The sequence below is a fragment of the Cricetulus griseus genome, chromosome 2 (assembly GCF_003668045.3).
Source record: "Cricetulus griseus strain 17A/GY chromosome 2, alternate assembly CriGri-PICRH-1.0, whole genome shotgun sequence".
Lineage (NCBI taxonomy): Eukaryota > Metazoa > Chordata > Mammalia > Rodentia > Cricetidae > Cricetulus > Cricetulus griseus.
In genome coordinates, this window is record NC_048595.1 from 195,848,364 (window position 1) to 195,866,213 (window position 17,850).

The window sequence follows — 17,850 nt, forward strand, 5'->3', positions numbered from 1 at the left end:
AGGAGTGCATTTGGATTCGTGGTGTATAACAAAGGAGGTTAGCCATATACAGAGTGGCAGTTCCTGTCTTCAGATTAGCAGTTCGTGGCCCATGTCATTTTGAACCTGACCCACTATGTTTTCAACAGAGTGATGTTTGTCCATTAGAAAGGTATTTAAAGAGGTGACTCATGTCAAGAGCATTTCAGGCACCACGTGCTTTGCACCTAATATAGTGTACAGCTCATTCCTCACATAGCTCTGTAATGGCTTAATTCATGAAGGACTCATTTCTGCACCATCAGGAGCTAGCCCATGGTTCCACAAAGTCTACCAGAGACATGAACTCATTTATTTATTTACTCTAACTTTCAATAAACATTTTGGAATCTAACCAATGGGTTAGCCTGTAGGCTAAGGGCTTTGAGCACATTACTCAAAAATGAGTTTTGTGTTCCCTTGGTGTCTTGAAGAAGATTGGAGACTGACAGAAATCTGAGATGAATTCAGTGAGAGTCTCTAATGCGACTTGCCAGGACATGGCCTGTGTGTGGTGAGCACTGAGGAACACTGTGGTGGGCATTGATTGCATCAGCTGACAAAGACCATGCTGCAAGAAGCTGCTCACAAAGGACTGTATCTTGTGTTATTCTGTCACTTACTCTGGGTGCTATGGCTGGCATTCCTAGGAGTTGGGTTAATTAGATGACTTGACCATGTGAACAGTGAAGAATGGTTCTGCCTCCTGCTGCTTCTCCATTTCCCAACATGCTTAGCCACCCCTTGGAGCACTGTTTAGCTGTATCTCATTTGGCTGTATCAAATCCATCAAGTCTTTGCTGATATAACCGAAAGGCCTCATGTTGACATGTAGCCAGTTTGGCATGGCTATTGGAAAGACTGTATTACAGGGAGCAACTGACATACACCTTCCAAGTAGTATCTAGTCACCCTGATAAGGCAGGACACCCTGCCTCCTCTCCATCTGTTTCCTCCTTCTCTTCCAGCTTCCATTCCAATTCAGCACATCTTTATTCTGCCTTTCTTGTAGCCATGTGTGCAGGAAGACCCCACTTTCCATCTCTTGACCCCATCCTTCTTCAATCTTTAAAAAGCGCCTATCTTGTAGGAAGTTTCTTTGTATTGACCAAGCTTCATGCCCCTCAAAATGATTTGCCTCACTACATAGCAGTCTCATAAACTGTAAGTTTGAGTCTAAGTTTTCTTTGTCTTAATCAGCTTCATTGGATTATAACGTAATAAAGATGCATCCATTTAAGTATATAGGATGGTGAATTTTTATAGACTTACATATAATTACACTAAACATCTTCATTAACCTAAAATCTGATGTGTCTTATAGTGAGCATCTATGGCTGTGTTTCTTTTTCCCCCATATGCTGTAAGTACACAGACAGAATGTCTTATAATGGATACCATCTTATACTCAATATCTGATTTATACACAGACATACTTGTTATATACAGGTTTATGTTTATGTATCCTGATAACTGGGTTTCTAGCTAGTCAGAGTTAGAGAGTTGGCCCTGAGAAGCAGATATTCTTACTTTGTAGTGTAGGTTACCATAGCTCCTGTGGTTAGAAACTGGTAGGAGCTAACTACCACAGAGAATGGCAATAGCAGATTTCAGAGTTGTTTAAAAATATGGTATGTGCTGTGACTGAGCATAGGTACTCTGAGACAGCCCTTTTCCAAGCTTATTCTATTACTAAGGTCTTAATGAAAGAGAAGAGAAAGTAATGCAGTATCATTGAAATTTGGGAAATTAGTTCACTAGAGTGCCACAAGCCTACAATGCTGGCTGCTTGGGAGGCTGAGACAAGGGGACTGCAGGCTCAAGGCCTGTCTAGGGCAGACCAAACTCAAAATGAGCAGAGTGATTTATCAAGAACTTACACCCCCCCCAAAAAAAAAACAAGAGGGGCTGAGAGATGTAGCTCAGTAACAGAGTACTTGCTTGGTGTATATGAGTCCTTTGGTTCAATTTCAGCACCAAAGAGGAGGAGAAGGAAGAGGAGGAGGAGGAGGAGGAGGAGGAGGAGGAGGAGGAGGAGGAGGAGGATCTTGGGAAATTGGTTTTTAGGACAATCTTCCACTTAGAGATTCCCAGTTCATTAGAGGCTGAAGTCTTTTGATATCTGAACAATATTCTGAAAAGAACTTGATAGCTGTGACGTTTGACTCTTGAGCTCTGTGAGACATCCATTGAGGGTTTACAGCTCATATGTGTGAAAGGCTAGTCTCTGGAGTAAGCAAAAATGAAAAGAATGCAAAAGATACAATATCGTATTTTATCTGGTTTGAACAGAACCATGGAATGGGTCAAATGAGGCTGCTCTTCATGGGTCATGAGCTACACAAATACTTTCTCTCCTGAGCCTCTTTATAGTATGATGAGACACCTGTGCAGCAACCTTTCATAAGCAGAAAGGAAAACAACACAAAAATATGCATATGCTAATCCTGGGGTAGTGTTTCCCTTGTGGTGGATAATTGAGGTTGACTAAGGAGAACTTCATGCCCTACCCACCTGCCTCAGAGCTGAGGCCTCCCATGGGGAATGAGCCAGACACCTTTAACCAACTGAAGCTGGTCATGCAACACTGGGCTCACTAAAACAGGGAGGAGCACCTTGCAAGAATCACCCTGATCATCAGGCCGATGGCAGAGTACTTCCCATCATTGCATGGTTCCCGAGAACACCAAGGGGAGAGAAAATCAGAGGAGGCCTGCTGGGAATCAGGCAGCACCAAGAACAGTGTGCAGACCACACTTGCTTTTTCTTTTTTTTTAAATAATTTATTTATTTGTATATTATGTACATTGGTATTTTGCCCAAATGTATGTCTGTGTAAGGGTTTTGGATCAGGAGTTACAGACAGTTGTAACTAGGAATTGGTGCGTCGAGGGCACATGACAGCAGTAACATTTCAGACCTATGCTATTCCAAAGTTGTTTGCAAATATAAGTGAAGCCGGAGACTTACCTGTGTTTCCTGATTCTTCAGGCTCAACCTCTACCTGCTTGAATCTTTCCACCTGCTACATATGGTTGTCCCAGGTGTCACCTGCCTGCTGTTCTTAGGGACTGGAATGATCTCATCTCTTTGCACATTTAGCAAAACCCACCATCTGTATTACCACTTAGAACACATCTGAGACCCAAGAAAGGGCATCAGCCATCTTGTGGTTTCTGCCCAACCTCAGCTCCCTCAGGTGCTTTCTGACCTCGTTTCCTGCTCCTCAGTTGCTTGCAACAGCAGCTGAATAAGTTTCTATGAAAAAGCCACCTGGTCTCTGTGTAGTGACAGCAGGTGTGTTCTCGCTGATATAGGGTGTGATTGCCACAATGCTTAACAACTCAGGGAGAAAGTCACCCTGAGAGACCCAGGGTAGTGACACTTGTGTTGGGGGAAGAGAGAGAGTTGCAGAGAAAAGAAAAAAATGCCAAGTTAATGAAGAATCAGTGTTGCTGGGGAGGTGAAACAGGTATTGCTTTCTGTTTATGGTTTTAAATTTTTAATTAGTTTTTTTAAAAAAAAAACTATTCAGAGAAGTGAAGTTTGTAAGCTTTCTCCCTCCTACCAACTCGTAGCCCCTTAAGTGTTCTGGAATGGACCTTCAAGGCCAGCATAAGCTGGGAAGTCACATACCTGAATTATGGGCCAATAGATCGTTTGGAAGACAACCACACAACCCAGATAATCAGGGCAGCAAGAACCACTTCTGGGTGGCACCTCACTCACAAGGGGGTAAGAGAGGGCGTGTAATTTTGAGTAGAAAGTGTTGAGTCATTTCAACAACAATCACAGCTAATATTTATTGAGCATTCAAGGTGAGCCGGTCAATGCACTAAGAGTTAATGGGTGTGAATCATCTCATTTGTATCTCACAACAACCCTCTGAGGCAGGCACAACTATTATCTTCAATTTGCTGATGGAGAATTGAAGGCCCTGAGGTTTAAGTGACTCAGTCAAAGTACACAACCACTGAAGGAGCAGACTTGGGGTTTGGGCTTTTAATTTCTCAAAACCTCTATTACCTGTTTTACTTAAAAAAATATTGCTAAACAGAATGAGGAGCAAAAGAGAGAAACTCTTTGGCAATTCATAATCCTTTTGAAGGCTTGTCCAATGCCTTTGACTTGGCTGCACTGGACTAAGAACCAGAGGGGTTTTACCACAAGGAGCCCACCAGAGCTCCCCATAGGGGTGGAATGATTGCATGCTGTAAAAGACTGCAGCCACTTCTCAAGTTTTCTTTTTACACAATCAGCTTGGGAGGGATTTAGAGGTGTAGGCACAATGGGCTAATTTTTCTCTCTCTTGGGCTGGCAGCATGAGGTGTGACTATTGGTTCCACCCTAGCATACTTGCTGGCACAACAGACATCAGGCCTCTTGGAGCCAACAAAGAGATCCTGATGAGCTTGTTTGGTGGATGAGCCTGGGCGAGCAGAACAGACTTTGGGCTTAGAAAGCTCATGGGTAGGAAGTTAAATGAACTCCGTCAGCGTGCCAGGCTATGAAGGAGGCCTATGAAAGAGGTGTTTTACAAAATGGTACCCTATGACAACAGATTATTTTCCCTGCTCAGGGGAGTACTTAGACTTGGTATTATTCTGGTCTGGGTTCACCATACACTCATGTTTAATAACAATGCCTGTTCTGATTTCCTGCAAGGGCTATAACTCCTGTGTTTTGCAGAATGCCTCACACATGGCAGGGCACAATAAACAGCCAATAGTGATGTTTACTATGATAACGATCTCCTGATGCCTTTCATCTAAGGCTCCTAGAGGGCTCTGCAAACACTAATTAGTTAGGTGTCAAGGTGGCTCTAGGTTTTTATAATACATTTTCCCATTTTACAGAATTTTAAATTGAGCCCCAGCCAACGTAAGTGGCTTGTCCAAAGTCATACTGCGTGTTTAAATTGACAATAATGATGGTGCTTTGCATTTCCCTGGCAGATGTTTTCCATGGTGATACAGCATGTTGCAAAGATAATTTCAGTGTCTTAGAGAAGGGATGGGGGTAGCAAATAATACAAGCTGTTGGCTCAGTTGGATAAACTGAGGCAGAGAAGGCAAATAGCTCCAGGGGATTTGACTGATGTTCCAAGTCTACTCTCAGAGTGCGGCATCCATGCTATGCCTTAATTGGAAGGCATGATGGTTTCATACTTGCAGGAAAGCTAGTTATATTTTTACAAACAGAAACAAGTTGTAGAGTGTCATTATATTAACATCCAGGAATGGGTTTGTTCATACCCCCTTCAAGAGACAAGAGGCAAGAGATGAACACTTCAAAGGAAGAAATGAATGAATGGGGTGATAGTGGTGGTCTACCAGCTCCCGTCTGAAAAACCTGTTTAGTAACTCGGATTCTCTCTGGAAGCAAGAGCCCTCAAAGACTTGAGTCTGTGCTTCAGCTGGATGACAGGCCTAGGTCCGGGGTAGCTTGGTGAATAGGCATAGACCCATCACTGTGTCTGTCCATTGTCCCAGGTTTCAAGCCCCCACGAAGAGGTTCAAGGACACCCACTATCTTAATATCTTACTATTTTCTGCTTTCAATCCCCCTTGTGGAGGAGGACTCTGTGAATCTTGGATGGTGCAAACCCCTGGCAACTGTGTATGCACTTTTCTTAGCAACATGGGGAAAGAAGAAAACCTGAACAGAAGTTTGCAAAGCTTATAGGGTCCCTGCCTTCCTCCAGGAAACATTTCCTTAGTGAATGATGACCGTCTTCTGAAAGGCAAGTCAGATTTTATAGAGAAGGGGAGAGAAGACCAAGTATTAGGAATTCAAGGGTTATTTGCCAACCCAGAGACAGATGTCTTTTCTCTTAACAAGGCAGGTTTGAATAAAGTTTGTTCTCCACCCTACTCTACCCTTGCAGGCCTGTGGATTCTGATTGATTGTGAGACTTACAGAGGAGTGAGTGCCCAGCCCTTTTCTGGAATGTGTTCACCTACAGAAGCACAACAGCAATAAAAAATCTTCAGTGATGAAACCACGCCAACTTCCCGCTCTCATTTTTGAATATTTACACACAGCCCTACCACATGGGTGGCTTAAAGGTGCAGTGATCTCCAAATGATTGAACTCTCAGAAGAAAACTACAGTGAACACTTGTGAATACACACCGAACCTCTTCTGTGTGAGGAGGGAGCCCAGTGCCAAATGCTCCCACCCATCACTACTTTTCAGAGTAGTCTTGGGACCCTGTTGCCAGCATTAAAGCATGCTTTAGGTGGGTCTTCAAAGAATGCATCTTTGGTTGCCTAAGTATGCCAGCAATCTAAGCCATAACTTTGGATCCATTTTGGTCCACGGAGTCTAGGGATGACATTGCAAATAATCCCTCTGGACTCATAGGGCTTCGTCCTCCTCCTGAGGTATGCTCTTGCACAGCAGCCCAGTTAAGTCCTCGGCGTGTGCTCTCAGGGGTAGACAGAGGAACATGGGAAACTTTTACTCAGTAATCTGTACAGTTTGACTAGGTTTGTACTGTAGCCCTTGCCCAGCATGCATTTTGTGTGTTCTCTGAGTTTTGTAGAGATACATCATAGTGTTCCTATACACATCTATTCTATTATATATTCTAGCTTTCATCATCAATCAGTACACTCACATAGACACTTCCCTGTTTTGTGATTTTGGGCATCAAGTATCTAGATAGCTTTGAACAGATTAGGAGTGATCTGTAACGACACTTTATGACAAGGGATGGGAAGACAGATTTAGGTAGAATTCAAACAACACCTGATACATGGAAACTTCTCCAAAAATCTCAAAAGCAACCTGAAGTTGAATTTATTTTCTATATTCCTCATACTCTGGGCATTTCTCATACACTGGTCTGGCCCCCTAGCAGCAGAAGTAAAAGACCATAAAAGATTTTTCACAAGTACTTTCCTCATTTGACAACCTCAGGACAGGAACCAAAGAGACTCTAGTAAGCATTAGAAGTTCTGAGGCGAATTGTCAGGTAGATTAGATAGGCTCAGAGTTCCCATTGGGGCTCAGTAAAGTGATCACAGCTCACCCAACTGGGGAATCATCTCCAGCACTCTGGTGAAGTCTGTCCACGTGAAGAAAGTCTGTTCCCTAGCTCTCGGCATACACACGACCAGCCTCAAAATGCACATGTTATGAGCAAGCAAGTTTTTTCTTACCCCATCCATGTGGATCCTAACACTGGGCACCAGCCGGAAAGGGCTGGCCTGTAGACTTCTGGGGCTGGTCTTGCTTTTCCTGCTGTCCTGCAAGGTCAGTATGCGAGGCCTGCGAAAGGAGCCCCGTTTCCAGGAGTTCTGCCCGGAGCGCACACCATCCAGCAGACGCACCAGCAACAGGTTGGCTGGCAGAGCCTCGATGCTGCAGAATACCAGGGTCCTGCATTCCGGGCACCGCAGCTCCTTGTGGGCCTTGAAAATCCTCTGTAGACATGGTTTGCAGAAGGTGTGCTGGCAGGGGAGGACTTTGGCTGTGACATCGAGCTTTTCAAAGCACACGGGGCACTCCAAGAGATCAAGTAACGTCAAATCATCCATTTTATTTTAAAACTCCAGTCCCGACCTGGAGAAGCAGGATTCACATTGTAGCGGCAGCCGAGTCGAGGGGGTAGAGCCAGTCTTTCGGGAGCATCAGAATTCCCTGCCTGTTTGAAGGAAGGAGGAAAAAAAATGTAACTGCCCTGAGAGGTGTGTCCCACCTACATGGAGGCTGTGTCTTGAGAGGCAGCTGCAAGCACTTTGTTCCGGGAGCTTCAAGTGACTCATTCTGATTCAGTCTTGCAGGTTAGAAGACTTGTGCCTGCTGCAAGAATCTGAGGGAACTCTGCACAGTGACTGAGTGCTCATTGCCTCTGAGCGGAGGACCCCAGCAAGGAGAGAAAACTAGCCTGCTCAGGCTGGGAGCTGCTTCTCTGCTGGAAGGACTGGAGGAGTGCTTTCTCCTGCCTGGTTCACAGTCAGTCTTAACTCAGACTAAGGCCCTGACAACACAATTTCTGTGAGGTTATCTACCTACCTTCCCTTCCTCTCCACTAGATTGGCTTGTCTTCTATCTGTAGCAGAGTAGATGAGCTTAGGGAAGTGTTTATCGACTCCATGCAGATGTAGACTTCTTTCCCTCCAGTAGATCTCCCTCCACTATTTTGTTCTAGCAATATACAAGAAAAATTCCTATTCCCCGATATTGTTTTGACTTTACCCTGTCACGTCCCTCTTCCTTCTTCCATCTCCTCCCCTCTTCCTTCCATGCCTTCATCTGCCCCAGGTTAGTGTAGTGCCAGAGATAGTCTTCCTCCTACCAGGTGAGGTCCTGTGGCCTGTTTAGTTGCTTTGACAATTGTGCTGGCTGGCTTTCAGCTGCAGCAGAAAGGAATTCAGGCTTGTGGTCACAGCCTACAGAAAAAAGCCCAGAGGAAGCAGCATGCACGGGCAGGGAGGGAGGTGTGTGTGTGTGTGTGTGTGTGTGTGTGTGTGTGTGTGTGTGTGTTGTGTCTGTGTGTCTGTGTGTGTGTGTGTGTGTGTGTGTGTGTGTGTGTGTGTGTGTCTGTGTGTCTGTGTGTCTGTGTGTCTGTGTGTCTGTGTGTCTGTGTGTCTGTGTGTCTGTGTGTGTGGTCCGAAAACAATCCTGGTTTTAGAAACAGTTTCATTTCAGATGCCTGAGAACCAAGTTTCCGGTTTTGAAAGGTCTCTTGGGTACAAGTCAGCCACGCCCAGGCTCCTGTGACTGCCGACACCGGACACCGCGGGTGGGCTTGGCAGGCGAGCTGGTGGCCCCCAGCAGTTAGCGTGACAGATGTGAGGTGTCCTGAACAGAGATGGCACCTTGGGGCGGCCGGGTGGGGTGGTGGGGTCTGTCTCCAAAGTTGTCGGCGCACTGGAGAGGTGCATGGGACCACTAACCTTGTGCCTATAATTTCAGGTGCAATCTTTTCGCCCCTTTCTGGTCTCATCTGGGGCTGCTCCTTCTAACTGGCTAGCCGCCTTTCCTCCCCAGGGCTGGGCGTCCGAGCAAGCTTTGAAAACTTCCACAAAGTCCTTCCAGTTTCAAGGGATCACCTTACCCAACCCTGTTAACACTGTCGCTGCCAGCAGCTGCCTGCCAGCCCACACACCGCGGCTGACCCATGCTTGATGTCACCGCAGCTAGAACCGAGCAGTGAACAGTTTGTGGGCCCATGTTCCCCATTTTCTCTCCCATTCAAGCAGCTTAAAGTTGCTTGGCTAGAAACGTGCCAAGTGCTAGTGCTTATTTTTAAACCTTTATGAGGATTTGCCGAGAAGGTCAAACATATTAATGATAGCTGTGGTTCAAAGATAAGGCATCCTCTTATAAAATACTGGTCTTAAAAGTGATAATCACTCCTTGAATGTTGAGATGAGAGAGGCTTCAGTAATCTTTGGCTCAGTTTCTTCCAATTAAAAAAGGAGTGGGGTGTGTGTGCACATACTTTGAAAATCAGACCACAGGAAGATCTTTTAAAAAGGCAATAGTAATGATCCCAGATCTGCTCTGTCTGTTACTTCCTGTAGTCATCCCACACCCCTTAAATGATGCTAAAGTTCCATTTTTGACTTATCAGTAATGTACTCATGTGCAGTCGCAAAACAGTCCAGTTGAGCAAGTAGGTGATGACGCTACGTAACATCAAGGTGGCCCCCTGTGTGTGTCAGATACTATTCTAAACACTTTCCTTGCATTTGCCTATTTAACCCTTTCCCCAACTTGAAGGCACTACAGTTTACCTTAACCAGCCAGATGAGGATGCTGAGATGGACAGGAAAGCTAGTCATCCAACGGGGGGCAGGTGGTCTGTGCTCTTAATTACTGTGCCATGGAGTGAGCAGGCTTTAAGAGAAGAGAGGGTTTGAGGACACCCAACCTCATCAGGGATGGAGAATATGGCAAGAAGTCAGGAGATAATGACTCAGATTGACCAATCAGCATGCCTTGCAGATGAGGCAGCTATGCCCAGAGAGATCAAGAGATTCTCTCAAGTTGCCTGGTGAGTGAGGGTAAAGCTGCAACTGGAAACTGGGTCTTCTTCTTCCTTTCCTCCTCCTCCCTTTCTCCTCCTCATCTTCTTCCCTTTTCTTCTCCTCTTCCTCCTTCTTTTTCTCCATCTCCTCCTCCTCCTCCTTCTTTCCCCTCTCCTCCTCCACCACCACCTCCTCCTCCTCCTGGTATCTTCTGATTGGATGGGTGGGCCACACTTGTAATCCCAGTACTGGGAGAGCAGAGGCAGGAGAATCATGATTTTGAGGCCATCCTGGCCTATATTATGAGAATCAGTCCCCCATCCCCCAATACAAGTCAATTTCCCTTTCTTTTTTATTTCTTTATTTTTCCCCTATCCTCTCTCTATCTATTGACTCTTCTTATGTTTAAGCATGGGGACAACAATTCTTTGAAGGGGCATAGGGGATTGAACCTTGGGATTCATACTTGCTAGCAAGGACTTTACCAGCGATCCAAATGCCCTGCCTGATGGTAATTCTTTATCACAGGAAATCACTTAGACATGGCTCCTTGGGAAATCTTAGGAAGGAATCAAGAAGCCTTCGGTCATTTGTCTTTCTTGTGTTCTTCCATGTCAGTTTAAAAAAATTTAACATGCATGAAACTCAGAATGAAGGAGATGTTTGGAAGCAGCAAGTGTAGTCTTCTCTTCTGGTCTCAGGCCTTAATTCCCACACATGTCCACTTCAGAGAACTCTTTTCAAATCTGCACTTCGAGCTTCAACAGCATTCCGTCCCATTCCACTTTGCCGTGTCTATCTATGAGGGCAGTTTGAAGCTCTCTGCAGATCCTTCACTCTCATTTCCTCTCAGGAGAGCTCAGCTCCTCTGTGAACTGCCCTGTAGTCTCCTTGCCTTCTAGAGAGTGGACTCCAACAGTAGCTCTTCTGTAGCAGGGTTTTGCAGTGTCCTCTTCTTCCCTCTATGATTCTTCTTTCTTCTTCTTTTTTTTTTTTTTTTTTTTTGGTTTTCGAGACAGGGTTTCTCTGTGGCTTTGGAGGCTGTCCTGGAATTAGTTCTTGTAGACCCAGGCTGGTCTCGAACTCACAGAGATCCACCTGCCTCTGCCTCCTGAGTGCTGGGATTAAAGGCGTGCACCACTAATGCCTGGCTTCCCTCTATGATTCTTAAAAACATTCCATCTTCCTGACATACCCTCATCTGTACCTACCTGCACAAATACACTTGCACAAGAACTACATATGTAAACATGGAATATCTAAAACAATGATAGAAATGCTATAGATAACTTGATGTATGACAGATACGAGTGAGAAAACTTTAAGCAAATTGTCTCATTGGGTCTTTCAGCCGCTCCAGGTGGGAAGTGTTGTAATTTTTCCAGAGCTATAAAACTTATGACTTTACACATGAATTTTCATGTTACAAAGTCCTGTACATGAGTCTATTCATGCATCTTTACTATATAAGTCCACACACTTTTACATACAAAGTCCACCATGAATCCATCAGCAGATTTTAGAAGCAACCCAAGAAAATAAGAATAAAGGAAACAGGAGTGCATTGGCTCTCACCTTCTTCAGTATACCCCATTTCACAGCCCCTCCCTGTTTCTGCACAGTCAGGGATTTCAAAATTCTTTGGAGTGACCCATCCCTGAACCAATTCAATCACATCCACTCTGTCCTAAGAAGGCAGGGCAAACCAGTGAGTTATGATTTCCTAGTGCATTTGGCAGTTGGAAATTCAAAACCACAGAGTAAGGATGGTAGGTTTTTAGGCACTGGAGCAGGACAGAGAAAGTTTACACTGACAGAGAGTGGAGGTGGGGTGGGGTGGAGGGGCTCTCAAATCACACCTGTAGGTGGTCCCTAACACCACCCACAGAGACCATAGTCTCAAGAAGACCTTTTCTTTTGAAGTGTTGGAAAACAGGGATGGATTTAAGTGGGGATTTTATGCTGGCTTTCCCAAGCACTCCTTGGCATTAAATCAGACAAATAGTTCCTAAAAAAACAAACAAAAAAAGGTGAAGTCTGCATTCTTTGCAGACTCTAGGCCCCCTGCACCACACTCACTCCATCAACACTCCTTACAAGGTGATTCCAGTCTATATGCTTGTTTAATATCTGTAAGGTACATAGGAGTTTACACTGCTTGGTTTACATGTCAATTCATGTGAAAACCAGGTAAATCTGGTCATTTGGTTCCCCTATTCAGCATCCTTCCTACTGGCCTTAGGCTAAAATCCAAATCTTTCTTCTGGCCCATAAGACCTTGTATGATCTGGCTTATTTGCCTGAGCTTGTACGAACATATCCCCTCTGTGTTCCAGAGGTACTGCCCTTCCCCCTTAGCCCCCCCTCCTCCCTCTCTCCCACTCTCCCCCCTCCCTTCCTCTTGCCTGTTTCACATTCTCTGTGACTTTGAGGTTTAACTAAATGCTCCCTTCTTCTGGGAAATGACCTTGATTTCTGTGCGTGTCCCGTGTGTCATCGTAGCCTTCTCTTTCATAAAGGTTTCATATCACAACTCAGTACTTTATCATTCATTAGTGTCCAATGTTCCAAAACAGAGCAGAAGGGAATGAAGCACTTACTTGTCCAAGTATGAAGCTACTATGTAGTTGCTGCTCACTAACTGAGTATGAATGCACTTATGACTGGAAGAATGAAGACATGAGTGAATGAATGAATGAATGAATGAATGAATGAAGTTTTTAAAAACATTATGTTTGGAAATCTGGCAGTGTCCTATGCTTGTAATCCCAGCACTTGAGGAGCTGAAACTGCTGATTGTGAGTTCAAGGCCACCTTGAAACAATGTATCAAAAAAATCACATTTAGACCATTGTACATCAAACCTGTATTGTAGCACAGACATCTTTGGAGTCAAATGGAATACTCTGAGCTCCACCTTTTACTTGAACTAAGAATTTTCACCAGATTCAGGCAGGTGCCATTTAGCGTCTTGTCTCAAGATCTTGCCAATAACTTCTTGCCCCCAAACCCAGATGTTCTCTGATGGTACATGTGGGTCACCTTTGGGAACCTGACCACATTCATAGAGTCCTGATCCAGAAATGGGAGTCTTCTTAGGTGATGGTAGCTTATAGAGAAGGCTCTCATCTCTCTTCTTTCCTTGATCAAGGGTCGTGCTCTGGAGATAAGTCCTGTGATCTGAGCACTGCTCACCTACATGGGGAGCCATACAAAATGCCTGACTTCTGCCCCGGAGTAAATTACCTTCAAGGAACTAGCCATTCTCTGAGATTAAGAGAATTTCTTTCAATGTGAAAATTACATCACAAAATAAGTGTACTTGGTTTGTGTGTAATTTTGGAATTATAGTTTTAGTGGTATGCCATACTATTTGTTAGTGTGTGTGTGTGTGAGTGTATGTATGTATGTATGTATGTATGTATGTATGTATGTATGTGTATGTGTGTGTGCATGAGATGGCACAGATGTGAGGATCAGAAGACAACCCTTGGGAGTCAGTTCCCTCTTTCTACCAAATGGTCCAGGGGGCAAATTCAGGTGGTCAAGCCTGCAGAGCAAGTACTTTTGCTTGTGGGGCTATCTCACTGACCCATGTTAGTCATTTTTATTTTCTGCTCTTCGTGTTTGTAACCTCAGGAGCTCTACCATAAACTTAATCATTCATAATAAACCCTTAAATTCATCAGTAGGGTTTCCATGAACTCTAGCTCCCTAGAGTTAGAACTGTGACATCAGGAAGCCTCTCTTGGCTCTCTGCATTCTGGTAGAGGTTTGTACTTTTCTATCTCGTTCTTCAATGCCTAGTATAAATTTGATATGCATTTAAATATTTAAATATAGATGTGCCATTTCTTGATGTTGAATTAGCCCCCACGATTTGATTTTCTAGTGAGTCCTCAGGAACTTTTGGAACTCTTCAGGGAGTAGAAGGAATGTAGAAAATGGGCACATTTGTAACAGTGGATACAAAAGCAGGCAGTCTGGCTGCCTGTTGGACATCTTATTTTTCTTTGAGAGATGCAGGCTTGGGATGAAGTTACCTCAGGGATTTCTACCATCAGGGATGTTTACAGGTGAGGACTGTATTTACAGTATTCCTATGCAATCATCAGACCAGCAGTAAAATGGTCCAAACTTGAGACAAGGACAAAGAGTTATTAGTAATGTTCTCAGGAGGACCTGTGGTCCTTAAGTTTGTGGGGAATCAATTTGAATCCATGCCAAGAGCATGACTAGGAGTCCAGTAAACCTGATTTCAGTACCAACTTTGCCAGTTACTATACAGCCCACTTCACTCCTCTCTTCCTTGGATTCCTTAGAAATCAAATGAGGTTCCAAACAGGATCTACCTCAAGGATTCCTACTAGGAGTCTGTTGGTGCATACAAGAAGTGCTTACTAGATGTAGGATTCTCCTTTCTCCTCTTTTTCTTTTTCTTATTTTTTTGTAAGTTGATCCCGTTTTTTAAAAAAAGAAAGTAAAAAGAGCCAAGGACATTGCACTCTAAACTAAATTAATCCCACAGAAGAACATAGCAGTATGTGTGACTGGCCAGTTCCCTGTCAGCCGGAACGCTCTAATCAATGGACCCATCACTTCTCACAGTTGCAACTCACTTTCATGCCTCTTGTCGTAGTAATATATTTAAAAAGACATTAAATCACTTTTCTGACAAAAAATTATCTTAAAAGGAAACTTCAAAAATACTTCTGCAAATAAGCAAACAGATTCACTTGCTATAATTTGCAGGTGAGAGTAAATGCTTGTGTAATTATGGCTAAAAAGGGAGAATTGACAAGTGCTAGCATGACGCTAGCATGAAGACTAGCCCTAGACTGAAGTTTCTTTGGTGTAGTCAGGAGTGAAAGAGCGAGGCAAGAAGGACTTTCTTACCCTGAGACTAAAAGAGATCCATGCTGTGTTAGGGTACCTGGCTTTGTCTTGTAGGGGGACTAATGTAACTGGAGGAGCATGGGGATCTATCTGCCCATTCAGTATTATGAAGAGTGGTTTGCCCATCTTTGCCTCTGGTGAGAGTCTTCTCTTGATTTTCGGTAAACTAGCCTGCTAAGCACACCTGTGTTTTCTCCATGGACTAGAAGGCAACTTTAAAGGCAGTATGTGAGAACAGAAAATTAGGTAAGCACGCATCTTACCATTCTGTCAACAGCGGACAATGACTTGGCTGCTAAGTCCCAGGCAGATCTGTTGTTCTGCTGTTTGTACTGTGCCAATGTCAGCTGTCTCATGTTTATTGTGTTCTGAAAGAGGCCATTTCTGAGGAGGCCATGGGAAGTGTGTAAGGGATCCTATGTACTGTTTCTGCAAACTCTTGTAAAAAAAAAAAAAAAGTCCATGGATAGTTACAGTCTTATAAATATATCCTGTTCACCCACTGCACATCCAGACATGCATTCAGGCATAACAGACATGTACCCAAGTACATTTCTCAGCATTAATGACACCAGTGAGCAGTTTAAAACAACCTTAACACACAACAATGGGAGACTGGTTAAACACGGGCGACACGAGAATACTACACGACTATTAGAAATGGTAGAGGGACATATAGTTTATGTCATAAGGCACAACCACAAATAAGTGAATGGAAACTTGAAAGTCATGTGATTCCAGGCTGTTTCATTTTATTTACTTATTTTTGTTCTTTTTGGAAGAGGATCTTTTGTTTGTTTATTGAGAAAGGGTCTCAAGCTGTAGCCCAGGGTAGCAATGTTCTTGCCATAGTGTCTCAAGTGTTGTGGTAACAAGTATGTGCCACCATGCCTGGCAGAGTCAAGGTTATTTTAAAACAATGCACAGATACACAACATTATGATTAGAAGAAGATATGTCAAAAGTCAACAATAATAACCCAGTTTAGAATTTGATGTTTTTATTGTTTTCAGTTTTCTTATGCATCTTTGTAACTTTTTTATAATAAAAATAAATAAAATAAAAATAAATTATTAAAAAAACAAACCAACATATAGTTCTATCATGGTATATGATAGAACTAGTGAGCTTGTAGTTCTGTCATGATACATGTTATATATCAGAGCATGGTGGCAGAGTCTATAATCCTATCACTTGAGAAGTGGAAGAAAGAGGATCAACAGTTCAAAGTCATCCCCTGATGCATAGTGTGTTTTTAGCTATTCTGAGCTACATGTTTCTTTTTAACTACTACAACAACAAACAAAACAAAACAACAGCAATAAAATCAAACCAGGGCCTGGAGAGATGGCTTAGTGGTTAAGAACACTGACTGCTCTTCCAGAGGACCCTGGTTCAATTTCTAGCACCCACATGGCAGCTCACAACTGTCTCTAACTCCTGTTCTAAGGGATCCAGTGCCCATAGACATTCATGCAGGCAAAACTACAGTGTACATAAAATAAAAATAAATTATTAAAAAAACAAACCAACCAATCAACTAAACAAACAAAATACTGAAACAGGGGCTGTGGTGACAGCAAAGTGCTTAGCACAAAGGCGTGGGGGAAACGAGTATAACCTTATAACCCATCTGAAAAGTCAAATGTGATGGCACATGCTGGCAATACCAGATCTGGGGAACTGGAGACAGGTCACCAGGGCTCGCTGGCCAGCTAGCCTAGCCTCCTCACAAGTCCCAGATCCCAGTGGGAAACCTTATCTCAAAGAACAAGGTTAGTAGTTCTTGAGAATGATATGTAAGGTTGACTTCTGCCTCTACATACCTGTGCAGACATGTACATGTGCATCTGTACACACATGAACATGAACAAACACACACACACACACACACACACACACACACACACACAGAGAGAGAGAGAGAGAGAGAGAGAGAGAGAGACAACAAAACAAACCCCCAACCCTTAAATAGCTTAAACCATCATAGATTTACTAAAACATTTACAATGAGGAGAGGTAAATCTTATAATCCAAACAGCCTACCCATTACATCTGGTAAAAAATCCATTAAGACAATGAATTCCATATTCTGTGGAAGTTTAGTCAGCTACCAGCAGTCCAGAATAGTCACCTCGTCTGGTAAAAGAAAGGCCGTGGCTGGCACTTCACTCCTAACTGGAATCCCTCTCTTCTTTTACTGTTTCCTTTCTGATGAAATCACAGATGCTTTGTTTTAAAACCAATAGCCTTAACTCATACACTGAGCACGATTTGTGCAAAAGTTGACAATTTGCCGAGGCTGTTGTGCAACCACAGTCTTGCAATTTTGATAATACAGGTAGAGAACTGCAAAACTGAGTCACACCAAGTGCTATGATTAATCTTAGATGGCTATCCTGAGACTGGTTTTCAAGGACAATGAAGATGACACAAGAAACAAGTGCTTGCTCTTTAATTTTTAAATGAAATTACTTTTCTATAACCTAATGTAAAATTTGTCAAATCAATTAGACACTTCTGAGGGGTTCCTGAGTGATGCTAATTATACATTAATCATATGCTTCTATGTCCTATTTTTTTGCTTTTTCCTATACATTACTTTTCTCCCACATAGTCTCCATCACGTGAAGCAGGAACCATGTCTGTTCTGATCACTCTGTGCTAGACATCAGTAGATGTAAATTTCTGCTGGGCACTGAGGATGGTTCATCTGCATTTAATTATCACTGCATTCCTAATGACAAGGCTTAGGACTGGGCATCTGGAGACCCTGGATACTCAGCTTTACCACAAATAGCTCTGTGATCCTGTGTGTTCAGCAGCTCCAAGTCCCGCCCATAAAAGTTGCAATCAGTGGTATCTACTTCTTGGCTTGTTGTGAGCAACACATTTCTTAATATATATTGGTATCACCTTGAGCAATACCTACCATATAGAAAGTGCTCAAAAG

General features: G+C 43.4%; 1 protein-coding gene across 6 annotated transcripts in view; it reads right to left on the reverse strand.

The window, feature by feature from the left end:
- Sh3rf2 (SH3 domain containing ring finger 2) overlaps positions 1–9,857 on the reverse strand; it is a 106,037-nt gene extending 96,180 nt beyond the window's left edge. The window contains exons 1-3 of one of the 6 annotated variants that reach the window (XM_035440158.1): positions 8,324–8,485; positions 8,041–8,172; positions 7,185–7,669 (exon numbers count right to left, since the gene is read on the reverse strand). In XM_035440158.1, coding sequence (XP_035296049.1) covers positions 7,185–7,562 — 378 coding nt within the window. In that variant the 5' untranslated portion in view covers positions 7,563–7,669; positions 8,041–8,172; positions 8,324–8,485. Of the gene's footprint in view, positions 1–7,184; positions 7,670–8,040; positions 8,489–9,767 lie in introns of those variants that run through there. The other 5 variants (XM_035440159.1, XM_027398000.2, XM_027397998.2 and 2 more) reach the window with 5 other exon arrangements.
- Positions 9,858–17,850: the final 7,993 nt, after the last annotated feature.